We start from the raw sequence: 18,065 nt of genomic DNA, 5'->3' as shown, positions 1-18,065 counted from the left end.
GTCACACTTTCAATGCTTGCATCAGCTGGGGGCCCCATTACTCGATGGCATCAAAATCACCCCTTGGTCCTGGTAGGGGCACCAATTTCTCTTTTCCAGGCTACTTAGATCTGGGAAGCCTCATTTGATGCCAATGTTGCTATCCATCAAGTGCCGGCAGATTAGACCAATGAAGCATTTGACCATCTCTCGCTTTGCAGAAACATTTGGAAGCACAGCGATCATGTCAGCCCCCATTATGTGATACTGTCCCATCTTAGTAAGGAGATCATACGATCCCTTGACAACCTGACACCCATCATATCCAAGAGGTACTCCTCCCCAGCCCCCACAATAAATTACTGGTATGTCATAGAACTGACCTTCAGAGAATACAATGGGCCTTTCAACAAACATGGTGGAAGTCCAGCCTGCAGGATGATGCATCTGTCTATGACATAATAGAGGCTAATATTAAACTATCAACCGTAATAAGAAAACCTGCTAGCACACCCGCATCTCACAGGAAAGAAACACCTCACTTGTGTTCACAATCAACAAATAGCTCTTTCTCCCTTCTGAAACAGCAGCCCACCTGGTATCCCAAGACCTGGCGCATAACCTGTTTTTTCTAGAGAAAGTGAAGGGATTAAAATGTAAAGTTTAAAGCTTTTAGTAACGCACAAAAAGTCCTTTGGGGCTCCAGGGTCCTACATACACATGGCACCCAATTTCTTGTTAAGAGTCAATAACCACTCGTCAATCTCCACCGGTGAGTGTACATTTTGAGACATGGACAAGTCCATTCAGTTGAGCATCACCAATCCCCATTGTGTCAGCAATGAGCCTTACTTACCTCTTAGTGCCTGTTTCTTTGGGATTTGGAGAGATACAGTCTCTCTCTTCCAAACATAACCTGTTCAATGCTGGTAGGTAACAGCTGCCTGAGGTGCTATCCCGGTAAGAGAAATACCCTCAAATGGCAAAAACATCTGATGATTCCAGTCTGCTGAAGATGAAGGATGTTATACCGGGTAGCGTTTCCAGGCTTGGTAGACCTACCTAGATGGTGCAAGAGTGGGGGAGGTAATGCATCCTTGAAGAAAAATTGAAGCAGGGTCACTAGAAGGATGCACTATGGCTTTGTCCGGGCTCAATCATTGCTTAACCTTTACACAAATGCCTTGGATACTGAACTGAAATCTGGAACCCTAGATGCAACCATGAAAAATTTACACTTCTAAGTTACACTGATGATGCAGTTCTCGCTCATAAAAATAAAACTTTACTGGCACTTACAAAGTGGTATGCATATTTTATGAAGAAGAGCAACTTATCAGGAAATACATCTAAGATAATTGGTTAAAAATTAGAACATGTTAAGAACTTCTGGGTCCATATTAACCACAAGATATTTTCTTGGGTACCAATCAACCGAAATTATGACACTGTATTGCGTAAAGCAAAAGACTATTGAACTTTATGGCTCTGAAATATGGGGATTTGAAGATCGAGCTGTTAAACAAAGGAGGATGTTTTCATAAAATGCTTTTTATCCCCTCCCTATGTCCACTCAAGCCTTTTCTGTGCCTAATGGACAATCATAAGATGAGACCGGTTCCATGTAATTTCATTGCCTGTAATTTCATCCCCTCTCATTTTAACGTGCACATTCCATCGAAAATGCTCATCTTTTTTTTTTCTTTTTGAGGGATGGGGGGGTTCACCCCCCCCCTCTCCCCCCAAGCACCCCTCCCACACTTATTTTTGGCTATTGCCTACCAGCCCAAACCCTTATTTGCCCTTTTCCACCCCCCCCTAAAAAATTAGATGAGCACATTTAATGGAATGTGCATGTTAAAATGCCAGGGGATGAACACGCAGGCGATGAAAGGACGTTGTACCGCTGAGACCACTAGTAGCATTTACCATGGACCAATGTTTATGCTAAATTATCCCACTATATCTTAAGCTGCCTATTACCTAAAGATTATTTAAATAATTTTGTATGGATTTCTCTGTAAATCGGCAATATGGTATAATAATCCGACCTCCATAACAGAGTTACAAGATTTGGCGCCTAATTAGTGTTAAGTATTTGTGGGCTTCTAAATGATAGGTTATTGAATTGACAAAAACAAAACACAAACAGGCGGCACTTTACAATTACATCTCTATAGCTTACAATTACAGAGAGGGATGCCTGAACTGGGACTCAGGGCCCATAGATACGTATCACAAAATGTTTTAGAAAGAATCGGCTTCTTGTAGGTCAGAATTTGGCTACTTAGAGGACGCAGAAAAATGTAGTTTTTACCTTTCTGCTCAAACGTCAAGGAAACAATCCACCATTTTGTTTTATTTTTCCCCCAAAGTACGCTAATACAAGGACATTTACATTGATACTACTTTTTAGATCTAGAGGCTTTTGAGCATTTAGACCATACTTTCTTGCCTAGAATCGCTACCTGATGTTTTAGTGGCTTGGACACTACAGCAGTTTCTTTAAGTGGTATTAAGATTTAGAAAAGGTGCTAGTCAGGAGTTGCAAGGTAAACTATTATTGTCTAGTTTAATATTGAGCTTTGCCATAGAGGAAAGAAAGTAAATTAAATTTGAACCTAATTGGATTTGACTTGCTATTTTAGACTTCATTTTGTAGGAATTGTAATGATCGTTATGACTATTTATGAAACTATTATCTTATTTATTAATGTATGATGTTAGAGTTTTATTATATTTGTAGTGCTGATATTTTATTTTGATGGCATATTCCCGAAACTAAAGTCTTTTTTCAATCATTTCTTACTCCCAAGAGTCTATTATCAGTAGGCGTTGGCAAGTGACGAGTTCACTTTTTCACACCTGCTTAAGATATGGGCTGACATATGTACTGATTATGCTATCCAGTAGGCCAACTGCCAATTTATTCCAGATTTTATGAGGATCAAATTTGGTGGCCAAAATAAAGGGTGTACTCCTTTATAAAGGCTTATTTACTCAATTGCTGTTGTTATTAATTGAAATCTAAGGGAATTTAATGGCCAGACACTGATATTTTGAAACAACTGTGATTGTCACAGTCTTCAGAGATGCATTTTTGCTCCGGCCTTCCTGCTGCAGGTCCTGTCGTTCCTCCACGCACAGGTTTCCTTGTTGTGTCTTATGCTGCTGGGCTGGTCTTCCTTTAAACACCTGCAGCCCCATGACAGGCTGCAGGTGTAGATGTCCTATCAGCCCTGCCTGACCACAATTAACGCGATATGCCTCACCTTTACAGCTCTCAGCAGGCATCTTCTTCGTCCCACTACCAAAGTGGTGAAATAGTGTGGTCCTCATTGTTCTTAGTTGTTTCTTCTTCGTCCCAGTACTGTCAAGTGTCAACTGGGGAGAAATTAGGGGTACTGTCTTACAACACCTCATGGAGATGGGAGATGTGTTGGTCACTAATAGAGAAAGGGGGATACCATGTCTCACGCAAGGGCACCCCAATTCCAGTCCCCAAGGACCCTCCATCCAGGTGTTCCTACCTCGCTTCTGCAGACCCAGGAGCAGGATCCAAGAGCAATGGCCTTTCCCTGGCCACCCGCGCAGAGGATGCAAAAGGTCTAGGAGTGAGAATACCCTCAGGTTTCTCATAATACCTAAACCTTAGGCACGCTACACAGGAAATACAGTGGTGGTTCTCACCACTGGGGAAACTGGGTGACTTTCTGATTCACACATGCAAGTAAGATGCATTTTGCTGCATGTTTTATTCTCTGAGGCTTTAATCTATTTTGATTTTTTGTTACTTTCTAGCCCCTTTGCAACATTTGTAATCAACATTTGTTCACACACAAACGCCAGCATACACCCCAGCTGCAAGGCTTACAGCTACTGTGCTACTGTGCATAGCTCATTAGCCAAGTGCCCACGGCCCACCTCGCCAGCACAGGACAATCACACCCCCGCACAATACTGGCCATTGTGGTATTCAGCACACCATCAGTCATACTTGCATGCAGCCCACGAATCGGGAACTACACTTCCCACAACGCTCGCTGCTTGAGCAGACACACAATATTAATATAAAGAGCAACAAAACTAATGCTTTCCCCCTACAATTCTCTTACTGCCCATCCGTGAACACCTCCCGATCCCCCACCACATGTAACTGTCAACGCAGCCACAGCCAAAGAAACACACAGCGCCTTCGACAACAGACGCTGTTAAATGGCTCCCATACCTGCAATGAGCACAATGGAAGGTATTACTCACAGCTGTGTCCCCAACTTCACAAACCCCTTTCAGCCTCGATCCTCACCCCAACAAAGATCAATCGGCCTAAGCATGTGATCCATGTGCCGACCACGTACAGAAATCAGATACTCCGATCACGCTTCCACAGCGCTCCATCCACTTATGCACCCCCTAAGCTGCACACAAGGAATTCCTCACTTCGCACACGTACCCGCCCTACAACTCACAGCCTGCAATCCATTTACACTTTCCAAGAGCCTGCCACGCCGGAAATAAACAACAACAGCTTAGTACCACCCATTCTGGACTTTGTCAAACAAAACTATGTACCACTGATCCATACTTGTCCCGGTGAAACTCTCCAATCTGCACAAAAAGCTGCCAATAAACACTTTAAGCATGCAAAACTCCTCCAACACCCTTCTAATACCTCCACAAAAGACACCCCCAAACCATATATAGCCACCTCACTCCCTCTCATTACTCCTATATCCCAGCTCATCAACAGCCACAGCAACCCCAATCCATCAAAAAACACAACTAAGGCTGCACTTCCACCAGACAAGCCAGCACAACAACCCTCTACCTACTCAAATGCCACCTAGCCTATCTGCATGCATAGCCACTCCCTGGCAAAACACAAGCCCCAGCCCTCTCACCCCCAGCATACCCATTCTCCCCCTCCGGATGTGTGCCCTCATTAATGCACGCTCACTGCCAGCCCATGCACTAGACATTCACAACCTTATCACTAAACATGACCTTGACACCCTAGCCATCACTGAAACTTGGCTTCAGGACGCATCTGGCCTTGCACTATCCCAAGCCATGCCTACAGGTTATACTATCTTCAGGAACGACAGACCCACATCCAGAGGAGGTGGTGTCGCATTGATAGCCAGAGATGCACTTCCCTTAAGACGGTGCAACACATCCATCGAAGGCAATTCGGACATCTTAACACTTAATTCATACCTTCACCTACCTGCACCATCACTATCCACCTTATCTACCGACCACCTGGCCCCACTCAAAATTTCCAGGCAAGCCTCCTTCCTACTCTCCAGGATAATTTAAAAGCTTCTTCCAAAATCATCCTGTTAAGACAACCTCAATCTGGGCCTACTTGACCCAAGCGACTCACAAGCTTCATCTCTATCCAATGCCCTGGACAACCTAGGCATCTGCCAGTGTAGCACCAAGCCCACCCACTGGAAAGGACGCATGCTAGATTGGATCGCCGACCACAACTGCCAGGTCACCACCAGCACAACAATCCCTTGTCCGTGGTCAGACCACTACATCATCCACTTCTCCATCCCACAACCTACCAAACCTAAAACCACACCTAACCCACTACCGCCAGCTATGACAAGAAGCTCACGAAAAATCACCAGAGAAAACATCCTGCCCCTACTAAACACCCCGCCCTTCAAGCCCCTTTTCGTAGCCAACCCCAGTTCAATAGTGGACACCTACACCTGATCCTCTCCAATGCTGTGAACACCATAGCCCCCCTAGCCTATCACAAATCCAAAAAAGTCAGTCTAATTCCTGGTTCACCCCAACCTATTAGAACTGCATTCCCAGAAACGACAAGCCCAGCTAACTTGGCTAAAGGACCCGACCGACTCTCTTAAAATGACTTCAGTATAATAGCTAGACGCTACATATCTGCCACTATCGCAACCAAATCCAATTCTTTCAATTTAAGAGTCAGCAATGCAAACTCTGATGTTAAAGAAATCTTTAACATCTTCAGACAACTTGAAGCTCCTGCCCCACTGCCCACCTCACTTACTAAAGATGCCTCATGGTGCGCAGATATCCAGGCAGCCTTATTAGGGAAAATCGATACCCTAAACTCAAAGATGAGTGCTCAACAAACCATTTTCAATACCCACCCTGTAGCCACCAACATCAGCTGCACCCCTGTCCCCGCACTCCATCCTCTACACAGTTTTGTTTCAGAGATCTCTCTGAAAGTGAAGTCCTTAAACTGATTAAAAGCCTTACACCTTCCAAATGTAAAGGCGACATCTGTCCTGCTACTCTCATCAAAGACTGCACTGACATGCTAGCACCAGTCATCACTGCCTTTATAAATGCATCTTTCGCTAACAGTACCGTCCAAGTCGGCCTCAAAGAAGCATGGGTCCTCCCTCTACTAAATAAATTAAACACACCTGCAATTCCATCTAATTATAGACTAATCACCACAGTCTCTTTCCTATTAAAAATCTTAGACTGTGCAGCCTACCTGCAGGTTCAGCATTTCTTGGAAGACAAACAAATTCTAGGGATTCGCCAATCTGGCTTCCGCGCGGGCCACGGGACTGAATCAGCCCTACTTGACCTAAAGAAACAACTTGACAAGATCAGAGATGACGGAAAGTCTGCCTTGCTCCTCCTCCTAGAATTAGCTGGGGCATTAGACTTGGTCAACCAATCCTTTGTCACCCCCTCACCACACGCGCCAACTTCTCCCCACCTGCCACGGCCTGGACTGCCTCCTTTCTGGAAGGTAGGGTCATGGGGGTCTTCTCAGGGATTGCAAACACCTCGCCCTCTCCCATTACCTGCGGCGTATTTCAGGGGTTCTGCATCACCCCAACCCTCTAAAAGAAGCCTGGTGAATATGTTGTAAACATCCTTGACTCATTAGGCATAGCCTACACTAACTATACTGATGACACTCAGATCTTAATCCCACTATCAGGCAACTACACAGCCGATTCCACCTCCCTCAACATCATCTATACAACCAAACAGGCATTGATGGCAGCCAACCACCTCTGCCTTAACAGCGAAAAGACAGAAATCTCAATTGTCGGCCTTCCAAATGCCCTGAATTCTCTTGACAAACAGTACTCTTCATTCAAAATCGACAACTGCACAATTCCTGTCTCATCAACCGTGAAGACCTTAAGAGTCTATCTTGATGCCTCACCATGCCCAAACAAGTAAGCGCTATTGCCTCCTCAGCAGCCTCTAAGATCCTTAATGCAGCCAGACCCTTCCTCACTAATAAAGAAACTGCCTCACAATCGCCCACACTATCATTTGCTCAAAGATCGACTACTGTAATGTCCTCTTCACAGGTACCTCGGCGAGAAACATAAAAGGATTACAAGTGGTCCAAAACAATGCCTTGAGAGCAGCCCTCCACATCCCTAACAGAGAACATATCTCCAAAGTGAGAAAAGAAGCACACTGGCTCCCCATCCAGGAGCGCATTAGATTTAAAACTCTTTCCATCACGCACAAATGCTTATCAAATACAGCTTCCCCATACCTCACACACAGAATCACCAAGGCGCACTCTTCCAGACCCACCAGGTCCGCCTACACTGACAGCCTAGTCGTGCCCAAAATCAAGAGATGCGCAGCAGGAGGCTCAAGCTTCCCTAGTTTGAGGCAAAACTTTGGAATGACCTCCCTTCCCTCCCTCAAGGCTGAGAAATCATATTGGACCTTTCACAAAGCTCTCAAAAACCCAGCTCTTCTCCTTACCTCCTACACGTCCCTGATTCCTGTAAATATCTTCAGCATTCCGATCACCTGCACTTGTGTATGAGCACAATACAAATAAAATATATCTACATGTATGATACTACTTTCTCTTCTATGCAACGGTTCATTGTTCTTACTACTGACATAATCTGCTAACTGTATGACAAAGTATGCTTCCTTGACTTGTACCTGCAACAGCGCCTCAATGCCTCACGGTTGTTTGTGTGCTTTATAAATGAAATAAATAATCGGATTAAAATAGTCAGGCTGTAAATCGTTACTAAATGAAAAGTCACCAGAGGAGCCTTTGGGAGTATATCTACTCAGATCAGCTTTGTTCTCAAAGGATTTGTTCAAGTGCACTAGAGCAAATATATTTTTCAATCACACCACAAATAAACCCCCTATATCCTGTCTTTTATATGCTGCTGAGATATGGGGAATGAATTTTAAATATGAATTGAATAAGTTTGAAGCGAAAACTTTAAGACAGCTATTTATGCCGAAATTTTTATCATGTGAATACATTTTATTGGAGTGTAATTTAAGATATGCCAGTGATATCCTAGAATATAAAATGGCTATGTTGTATATGAAACTGAGCTCTCTTACCAATAATACCTTCATAGATGAGCTGATGAAAGTATACAAGGAGATGGAGAATCTTCACAATCTAAGTTTTGTAGATTCATTGTGTACTATATATTGTAGATGGGCTAAGGCTAATGCTCCCATATGGCTCCACTAATCTCACGCTAAAGTTAAACGCCTGCTTAAAATATTGATATATGCCTATGCTAAAGATCGAGACATGATTAATCTGTCCACTAAAACAGTGGGCTATTTTTAGAACATTGGTATGGAGATGCCAAAAAACCTAAATATCAAAGCGCGTTTCCAGACTGTACTACCATTAGGTGCTATCTTCTTTTTAAATTTAATATGCGTGACACAATGGACATTTTGGGTGCTAAATATGGGATTCCGAGACACTTGAGATTATGTAGATTGTGCGGAATTGAGGCTATTGAAACTGCAGACCACCTTAAGTGTCACTGTGAGTCTTAATCAGTTGCGAAGCAAATATCTGAAAGGGTATAACAATGCCATTAATACAGAAAATATGGATGTGACATGGAAAATTATTCTATGTGGTAATGATATGAATCTTATCTTTCATTTGATGAAATTCTATGAGTTTATTTAAAACATTTTAAGAGATTTGACTTTCGGCATCCTGGTTTTATACACACTATTTTTATGTGATTTTAGTTGTAAATTGTGTGTAAATGTATGATTCTTATGCATGTCATATATGTAAAGCCTTCGTTGGCTATGCACATATTAATCATCAAATAAATAAGTAAATAAGTAAACAAATAAATAAAACACCAGGAAAGGAATTTTTCCGTTGAGCAACATGGATTCAGAAGGGATAGTTAAGTTGGGGCAATGGAACAGAAAGTGGAACAGGAGGATTCTGAAAAAAGTTCAGATTACATCAACAGTTATGAGAAACATGAAAAGAGGTTTGACAGACGACATAAATGCACCACCCCCTCAACACTGCCCTGCCAATGTTTTAAGCATGAGGTCATATAGTTGTGTTATTTGCAATAAGCAGCGACCCAGGCTCAAATAAGAAACTATCTTCTGTGACTGCAATCCTGGTGTTACTCTTTTTCTTATATTTATTGGCATCTAAAACAATCCTCGGTTGGTAACAGAATACAACAAACAGTATGGAGTATAAGCGTAGTGTAACGAAACATTCTGAGTGATCATTCACACACTATAAGGCCCTGGCCTGAAGTCCATTAGTAAGTATTTTCACCCCCACAAAAGGCACCAGTATGTATACTCTCCCGAAGGAAATGTGAATACCAATCTTTTATGTTTCAGCTACTGTTTATATTTGGACAATGCGTAAGGACATTTCCTTTTGAAAGCACAATACGGTGGAGGATTTTCAGTGAATGAGTTCCTCTTACCATATTACTGAAATGATCGCTAAAGTACTACAGAAAGGATGAGTGTCTCACCTGTACTCTGAGATCATGGATTTCCTTTCCAAAAGTGTTTCGACTGCCGCTTTCCCGATATTGAGGAGCCTCTTGAGCAGGTCGAACCTCCTTGCTCTGTAGAGCAGCTCGGCAAGGCCATGGGGGTACAGCAGGCCCTGTTTATTGAGTGCATCCAAGAGCCCCCGCACATCATGGGTGGGCAGGTCGGGGGCCACATCCCGGCACATGAAGCCTAGGGTCTCCCTCTCATCATCGCCCAGCTCCTGCTCAATCTGGTAGAGGAGGCTGGAGGGCACCTGGTTAGATACAGTCATCCCCGGCATTCAGGCGGTGGTCGAACATACCATCAACTCTTTTGTGGGAGGAGATGGCTTTGCCTCTGCACAGAATTCAGGAAGTGTCATTTTGTTCTTCTGCTTTTTTTTTCTACAAACTTACTGAAGACTGTAGGAAAATCTGCAAAGAAAAAAAAAGAACCAAAACAGAGAACTATGAATGCACTTCTTGCATAGGCATGCAACCAGTAGGCAACATGCTTAAATCCATAACAGGCCATACTCAACCTCTTTCCTTACAATGTTTATAAAAGGAGTACAGATTGGCAATAGTAACATATGATCTTTATAGCTGTATGGTACCGTAAAGATATACTGACATGCTGCATAATATGAATTGATATTATTAACTGTGCTAGAAAAATGATGTTCAAATAAGATTCTTTTAAACATTAGTATTGATGCGCTTGGCCTATTTTGAGGTGGTTCAGTTAATCAGTTTTCATTCAACGTACAAAGCCTGTGTAAGGAAAGTTTGAACACTGTTTGAATTGCATTGGCATGTGATCACTGTCTATACAAGTTCTCTTATTTACATAATTAAGCAATTTCTGCGCAAAGGTGGCCCGCAGAAAACATGCCTGCAGGTGCGGCAAGTAAAATAAGCTTCAAGTTTTTTCTACTTGCAAAAGTTGACCTGCACATTTAAGATAAATGACACGCTGGCCAGTCCCTTTACACAGTAATGTATGGCGCTCTCCCAGCACCCTTGTCAGTGCTGGGAGAACATTTCCTAGTGGCAGACCATTAAGAAGGTACAAGTTACTTACCTGGAACTCTTCCTCTGCAGCATAGGCCTTGCATGGATTCCCTTGCTCATTAATATTCCCTGGTGTCAGGCTGGGAATCCTCAGTAAAAAGAAAGCAGATTAGCTTTAGACTTAAACTGCTCATCTCCTCTATGGCCTATCAGTGTCCTTTGGGTCATACTGCCCCCAGCCAATGACACTTTTCCTCCTAAACTCCACTCGTGGTGGCCATCTTCAGATTTGGTAGTGCACATAAAGTGGCAGCATGAACCAAGAAGAGGCTGAGAGCGGAAGGAGGCAGGGTTCGCGTGTGAATCCATGCAAGAACCATGCTGGAGAACAAGAGTTCCGGGTAAGTGTAAGGAACTCATGGTGGCAACAGTAAAGACAGACACAAGTGATCACAGTTCAAGGGTGCTTAAACTGTAAATGCAGAGTGGTAAAACGTCTAACCTAAACCTAAATCTAAGATGGGAACAAGTGTCGACCATCAAATGAAAAATAAGGCAGTTCTTGTGGCATCGTGTCAAATAAAAAGGCCTATACTAAAAATAAAACTATTGCCAATTGCTTAAAGCTAATTACAGGAAAAGTGTGGGATAGGGTTTCAATAAACAAGAACAAGTTACTTCTTACCTTGTAACATTCTTTCGATGGGATGTTCCTCTAATGGATTTCTTATCTTTGATAATTCGTCTCCAGCTTGCTGGCCTCGGAAATTTTTTCCAGTAGAGGGCGCCGCGCGTCGACGTCTGCCGAGTCGATGTCCCTCGACGGCCACCGTATCGGCGCCGACGTCACTGCTCAGTTCCATTTTGTAGTATATGAAAAGTCATGCCTGAATAGGTTATTGACCTTGAAGGAGCGTAAGCTGCAACCGCAAGGGAAGTATTACTGCGGGGATGGATGGGAGGGGCGATAAGGAATACGTCAGAGGAACATCCCATCAAAAGAACGTTACAAGGTAAGAAGTAACTTGTTCTTCGAAGGGATTGTGTCCTCCGACGTATTCCTCATCTTTGATAGACTCCCATAGCAGTGGCATGTAATTGGAGGTGGGAGTAAGAATGTCATGCACCCATTAGGGATGAACCGAATGCAATACGGCTTTGCCAAATCTGGTCTCCTGACTAGTGGAGGAATCCAGGTTATAAAATGTTGTGAATATATGTGTGGACGACCATGTGGCAGCCGCACATTTGTCTCTAACCGGTACCTCTCTTTGGAGGGCCGAAGAGGCGGCGATACCCCGGGTTGAATGAGCCCTAAGATTTTGGGGTGGCTCTTTCCCTGCCAGTTTGTAACATTCCAAAATGGCCAAGATAATCCACCTGGAAATGGTTTGTTTTGTTCTGGGTAATCCCAACTTGTGACCCGAGTATCCTACAAACAGTTGGTCTGCTTGTCTGATCCTAGCCATTCTGCTGATGTAAAAGCTTAGAGCTCGCCTTGGGTCCAGCCTATGTAGTCTTTCTTCTTCTTTCCCAGGATGGGGAGGAGGGTAGAACGAAGGTAAGGTAATTTTCTGAGTATTATGAAATTCAGAAACCACCCTTGGGAGGAAATTAGGTTTCACCTGTAGGACAACTTTGTCCTTGTGGAAAATTGTATGTGGGGGTTTACAGGAGAGAGCTTGTAGCTTGCTCACTCTCCTAGCAGATGTTAGCGCTACCAATAGGACAGTTTTAAGTGTGAGAAATCTCAGCGAACAAGAGTGAAGTGGTTCGAAAGGAGCGCCCATTAAGAAGTTTAAGACTAAATTTAAGTCCTATAAGGGAACCTGGAATGGTTTTGGAGGATAAACATTAGTCAATCCCTTGAGAAATTGTAACACTAGAGGTAGTTTGAAATAGGATGGTTCCTCCGCAGTGCGCTTGAAGATTGAAAGAGCTGCGAGATAGCCTTTTACAATGCCAACTTGAAGGCCTGAGTTTGCCAAGTAAAGTAGAAACGATAACACCGTTCGTGTACCACATGAAAAAGGGTTGATATTCTCTTCTCTACACCAGCTGCAAAATTTGTTCCAACGGCAGCGGTATAAAAGACTTTGTTGCTGGCCTTCTGGCCGAAAGCAACACCTCCATGATGTCATCAGGGAGGTCCCAATCCTTGTACCTCACCTTTTCAGAAGCGAAGCGTGAAGGTTGAGGGTTCTGATGTCTGGATGGAGAACCTGACCTCCCTTCTGCGAGAGAAGATTCTCTGAGTAGAAGAAAGATTGGAGGGCAGATGGACATATCTAGAAGGTCCGGGTACCACGTTCTCCTGGCCCAGTCCGGGGCAATTAGGATCATGGTTTTCCGGAATCTTCTCAACCTCCTGATCATTTGAGGAATAACAGGGACTGGTGGAAATGCGTAGAGGAGTGGAAACTCCTAGTCCACTACGAACGTGTCCCCTAGAGCTCCGTTCGGGGGAAATTCCCTTGAACAGAACAGATCGCACTTCCTGTTGGTCCTTGTGGCGAACAGATCCACCTGAGGGGTTCCCCAAAGGGCAAAGATCTCTTGAAGGACTTCCTGAGCTAGCGCCCACTCATGGGAGACTGTGCTCTGCCTGCTCAGAGCGTCCGCTGTCAAGTTCTTCCCTCCGGCTAAGTGGACTGCCGATAGAGAGATTCCTTCCTGAATTGCCCAAAACCAGAGCTGCATTGCCTCTCTGCACAGTGGCAGTGATCCTACGCCTCCTCTTTTGTTGAGGTAGTGCATGGCCACCGTGTTGTCCATCATTATCAGGACATTTTTTCCATGTACTGATGGCAGGAAAGCTTTCAGCGCTAGTCTGATCGCTCTTAGCTCCAATAGGTTGATGTGTAGTCTGGACTCCGATGGAAACCAACGACCGCTGATGGTCAAATCGTTGGCATGGGCTCCCCACTCCGTGAGTGAGGCGTCTGTGACTACTGTTATCTCCGGCCATGGTTGCCAAAACAGTTCTCCTTTCAAGATGTTCTCTGGATAGGCCCACCATTGAAGGTCGCGGGCTACCTTGTCCGGAATCCGGAGGAGATCTGTCCTTCTCTCTGAGAATTGCGACCACTGAGTTATCAGTGCCCACTGAAGAGATCTCACTCTCAGGCGAGCCTCTGGCACAAGGAAGATGCAGGATGTCATGAGGCCTAGTAACCTCAAAAAGTCGAAGGGTGGGAGACGTTGGGCATTTTGAAACTTGTTGACCATCTGCAGAATATCTTGAGCCCTCACCTCTGGTGGCGAGGCTTTTCCCAGGGAAGTGTCCAGGACCGCTCTGATGAACTGGAGTCTGTGTGATGGTTTCATCTGTGACTTCTTTAAATTGAGGGAGAAGCCCAGTTTGTGAAGGAAGTGGCAGACATAATCTAGCTGGATCTGAGCTTGTTCCGAAGATACAGCCCTGATCAGCCAATTGTCCAGGTAGGGGTAGACGTGGATCCCTTCCCTCCTTAGACTCACAGCCACTATCGACATTAGCTTGGTGAAGACCCTCGGGGCGGAGGTCAGCCCAAATGGCAGAACTCGAAATTGATAATGAGAGTCGCCAATTGCGAACCTTAGGTATTTCCTGTGTTTGAGATGGATAGGCACATGGAAATAAGCATCCTGAAGGTCCAGGGATACCAGCCAGTCCTGGCGCTGGAGGGCTGAAGGATCTGAGAGAGAGAGAGTTACCATCTTGAACTTGTCCTTCCTGAGGAACGTGTTCAATTCTCGTAAGTCCAGGATGGGTCTCAATCCTCCGTCCTTCTTTGGTATGAGAAAGTAGGGGGGAGTACCAGCCCTTGTTCCCGTCCGCTACAGGTACCGGTTCTATGGCACCTTTCTCTAGCAGGTCTATAATTTCCTGCAAGAGGAGAGGATCTGAAACTTTTAGAGAGCTGTGCCCCGGTGGATGACTCTGAGGGACGTGTAGAAAGGGTAGGCAGTAACCCTGGGCAACTGTCTCCAATGCCCAAGCATCTGACGTTATAGCCTGCCATTCCGTCAAATGGTGAGTTAACCTGCCCCCTACAGGTGTCTTGTGTGGAAAGACCTCAGAGTGGTTTGGGGGCGGCTGATGCAGATGCCGAGGGTAAAAAGGCACCTGCTGCTGCTGCGACCTTGGTACTTTTGACCCGTCCACCTCGGGTGGATCTCCTTTGGCCTCTTGAGCCGGCTGTCCTCTGCCTTTCCCGAATGCGGAAAAATAGCGAAAGGACCTTCCTCTTCCAGAGGTTCCTGAGGGGCGAAAAGGAGCTTGGCGGATTGCAGCTCCTAACGATTTTGCCGCTGCTTTAGATGTTTGCAACTTTTCCAGACTGTCATCAGCCTTCTTTCCGAATAATGAAGAGCCGTCAAAGGGCATATTCAAAAGTCTGGCCTGTACATCTGGAGCAAAGCCAGACTTTCGCAACCACGCATGCCTGCGGATTGTTGTACTTGCCACCATGGCCCTGCTGATACTGTCAGCGGAATCAATGCCAGTTTGAAGTGACTCGCACATGGCATCTTTGCCATCTTTAATAATGTTAAGGAAGGCTTCCTTTTCCTCTCCTTTGGGTATGCAGTCAGCCGCTGGTGAAGCACACTCCCACAGTGTGTGACTGAACCTGGCGAGCGTACAGGTGGAGTTGATGGACTTCAACGCCATACTACAAACAGAGAAGACTTTCTTCGCCATAGAATCGTACCTCTTGTCTTCTCTATCCTGTGGGACAGTAGGGTAAGCGGTTCTATTGCTTGATGAAGTTGCTGCTTGGACCACCAGGCTCTCTGGAGTCGGGTGTTTTGATAAGTATTCAGGGTCAGCAGCAGCTACCCTATACTTGGCTGACAATCTTTTATTGACCGCAGGGATAACTTCAGGAGTTTCCCAATTAGATGTAATTGTCCTTTGTAAAGCTGCATGGAAGGGGACCACAGGATCTTCCTGTGGACCTTTGTCTAATATGTCTGCAAGGTCATCTTGTAGAAAAACAGGCAAAGGCGCATACCAACCCATAAATTCAATAATTCTTGCCATAAGGGTTCTATAAGGTGTTTCGGCATGTTCCCCTGGGTCTGGCTTAACAAATTCCACTTCTGGGGAAGTGTCCAGCCCACTTGCCTCATGTAGTGACTCCTGAAGGTCCTTCAACCTTCTTTCCTCAGAGGTGAAATCCTCTGAAACAGGCAGTGTGGTCCTCTGCAAGCCAAAGGTTTCCTGGTCAGAATCTTCCACCTCTTGAAGATAGTCCAGGGTACTCTGACCTCTGAAATGGTGTAAACCCCATCTCTAAGGCAGAAGGAGCCAAACTCGTCATTATTGGGCGAGAAACCGTCGATGCCAATGTGACAGGCTTCGAAGGCGCCGAGAACGGCGTCGAGAAAACTGGAAGAGGTCTCGAAGAACTCGAGAGGATCGGGATCCTACTCAAGGATGTCAACGACGGTCTCGGCATCGTGCCGGAGGCCCTTGGAATCACCGTTGGCTGTGGAGTAGCCTTGGTCTTTTCTTTCATCGGCGTCGATGTCGGCGTCGACGATGGCATCGAGTCGATTGACCGATGCGTCGAAGAACCCTTAGACAACGGCATCGATGGCGGCGATCCATGCATCGAAGGAATCTTCAACCTCGTAGATGGTGCCTTCTTACCCGATGGCTCATGACGCTCTCGGGTGGAATGTTTCGCCGGGTGCAGCGACTCGCAGCGTTTTGATTTTTTGGGTTTTTCACCCGGGGTATCACCCTCAGCTGTCTTCGAGGGGGTCGAGGCCGCTTTCTCGAAGACGCTTAACATTTTCTTTCTGAATTCCTCCCACTCAGCCTGAGAGCTGTGTTTTGTGGGACAGAAGACCCTTTCTGGGGAAACAGAAGGCGACGAGGAAGGGGATCTTCGACGTCTCTTCTTTGAGTGTCTTGATCTCCACGAATGGTGGGAGCTACTTCGAGATCTAGAATGGGAATGTTTTCGACGGCGAGGAGACGAATGCCTCGACTCAGCCGAAGAAACCTTCGTGAAGGTTTTGACTGACTTACATCTCTCGAGCTTCCCCCTGCGCTCCTTCAAGGCTTTCACCGTCATGGACATGCAGTCCTCACACTCCGAACAATGGTGCTCGGCTCCCAAGCACCACAAGCAGATCCTGTGTGGATCCGTTATCAAATTTTTTTTACCGCAGTCTCGACATTTCTTGAAGCCGGATCGCGGCATCGTCAGTTCCGATGAAGATGCCATCGAGAACGAGATGGTATTTATTCGAGTAGATATAGAGGGTTATTCTGACTGAACTGAGCAACGACGTTCCGAGGCCCCACGAAGCGCGGAAAAACGGAACTGAGCAACAGACGCCGCGTGCAGCTATTTATGGGCATGGTGACGTCTGCGCCGAGGGACATCGACTCGTCGGACGTCAAAGCGCGGCACCCTCTACTGGAAAAAATGTCCGAGGCCAGCAAGCTGGAGACGAATTATCAAAGATACGGAATACGTCGGAGGACACAATCCCTTCGAAAGAAGTGTTCACAAACAATAAGTCAGGGTGTGATTACCTTGAGGTCTCCCTTCCCCGTGTTCTTAGCAAGGGACAAGGTGGGACTATGGAGCACAGCACATGCTCGAGCCTTCTCAGCATGAGCCAATAGTTCTGTATCAGCTATCAGGTTCTTCTTTGGTTAAGTCTCTTTTCCATAAAAGTCTCTTGCCTTCGAGGGCCTGATATTCTCAACAAACAAACCAAAGTTCTGTTTCACGAATACTTTGGGTGATGGCTTCACCCCTGGGTCCTCCTCTTCTGGGCGTAGACCCCTTGCAGGTAGTATTCAACAAATCAAAACCGTTCCTTTCTCAGTGAACTTCGGGTGATGACTTTTCACCCCTGGATCTCCCTTGACCAGGTTCAAACCCACTTGACAAGGGGGATAATTCACTTCCCCTGGTCTTCCAATTCTTCTTACTTTAACGAGCCTGAATGGCTTTTTAAAACAGCGCTTCAGGCTTTGCCCCGATAGTTGGCTTCCCTCTGCCGGGTTCAGTCTCGTCAACTTTTACTGACAGTTCACTCTATTTCAGGACTTTAGACTTCGCCTTTTCTCATTAGCATCCCTCCGCCGGGTTCACTCTTGCCAACCTTTACCACACACAGTTCTAATATTGTTTTCACCATGCAGCACTCTTTTCCCCTAGCTTCACAATCATCTGTCAGTCAAAGACTTTCAACGATAGAGGATTTTACAAGACCCCTGTATGACCACTTTGACCTCTCTTCGCTCTTCCCAAGGCCTTCTGG

At 45.4% G+C, this 18,065-nt stretch overlaps 1 protein-coding gene across 5 annotated transcripts in view; it reads right to left on the bottom strand.

The window, feature by feature from the left end:
* Nucleotides 1-18,065, bottom strand: part of CFLAR (CASP8 and FADD like apoptosis regulator) — a 621,840-nt gene that overhangs the window by 463,860 nt on the left and 139,915 nt on the right. For all 5 annotated transcript variants that reach the window (XM_069615454.1, XM_069615451.1, XM_069615453.1 and 2 more), the window contains one exon: nt 9,777-10,214. In XM_069615454.1, coding sequence (XP_069471555.1) covers nt 9,777-10,081 — 305 coding nt within the window. In that variant the 5' untranslated portion in view covers nt 10,082-10,214. The remainder of the gene's footprint in view (nt 1-9,776; nt 10,215-18,065) is intronic.

This window comes from Ambystoma mexicanum, chromosome 9 (genome assembly GCF_040938575.1).
Source record: "Ambystoma mexicanum isolate Mex_15411 chromosome 9, UKY_AmexF1_1, whole genome shotgun sequence".
NCBI classification, from domain to species: domain Eukaryota; kingdom Metazoa; phylum Chordata; class Amphibia; order Caudata; family Ambystomatidae; genus Ambystoma; species Ambystoma mexicanum.
Note: the sequence above shows the minus strand (reverse complement) of the source record. Positions and strands in the feature narration are given on the sequence as shown.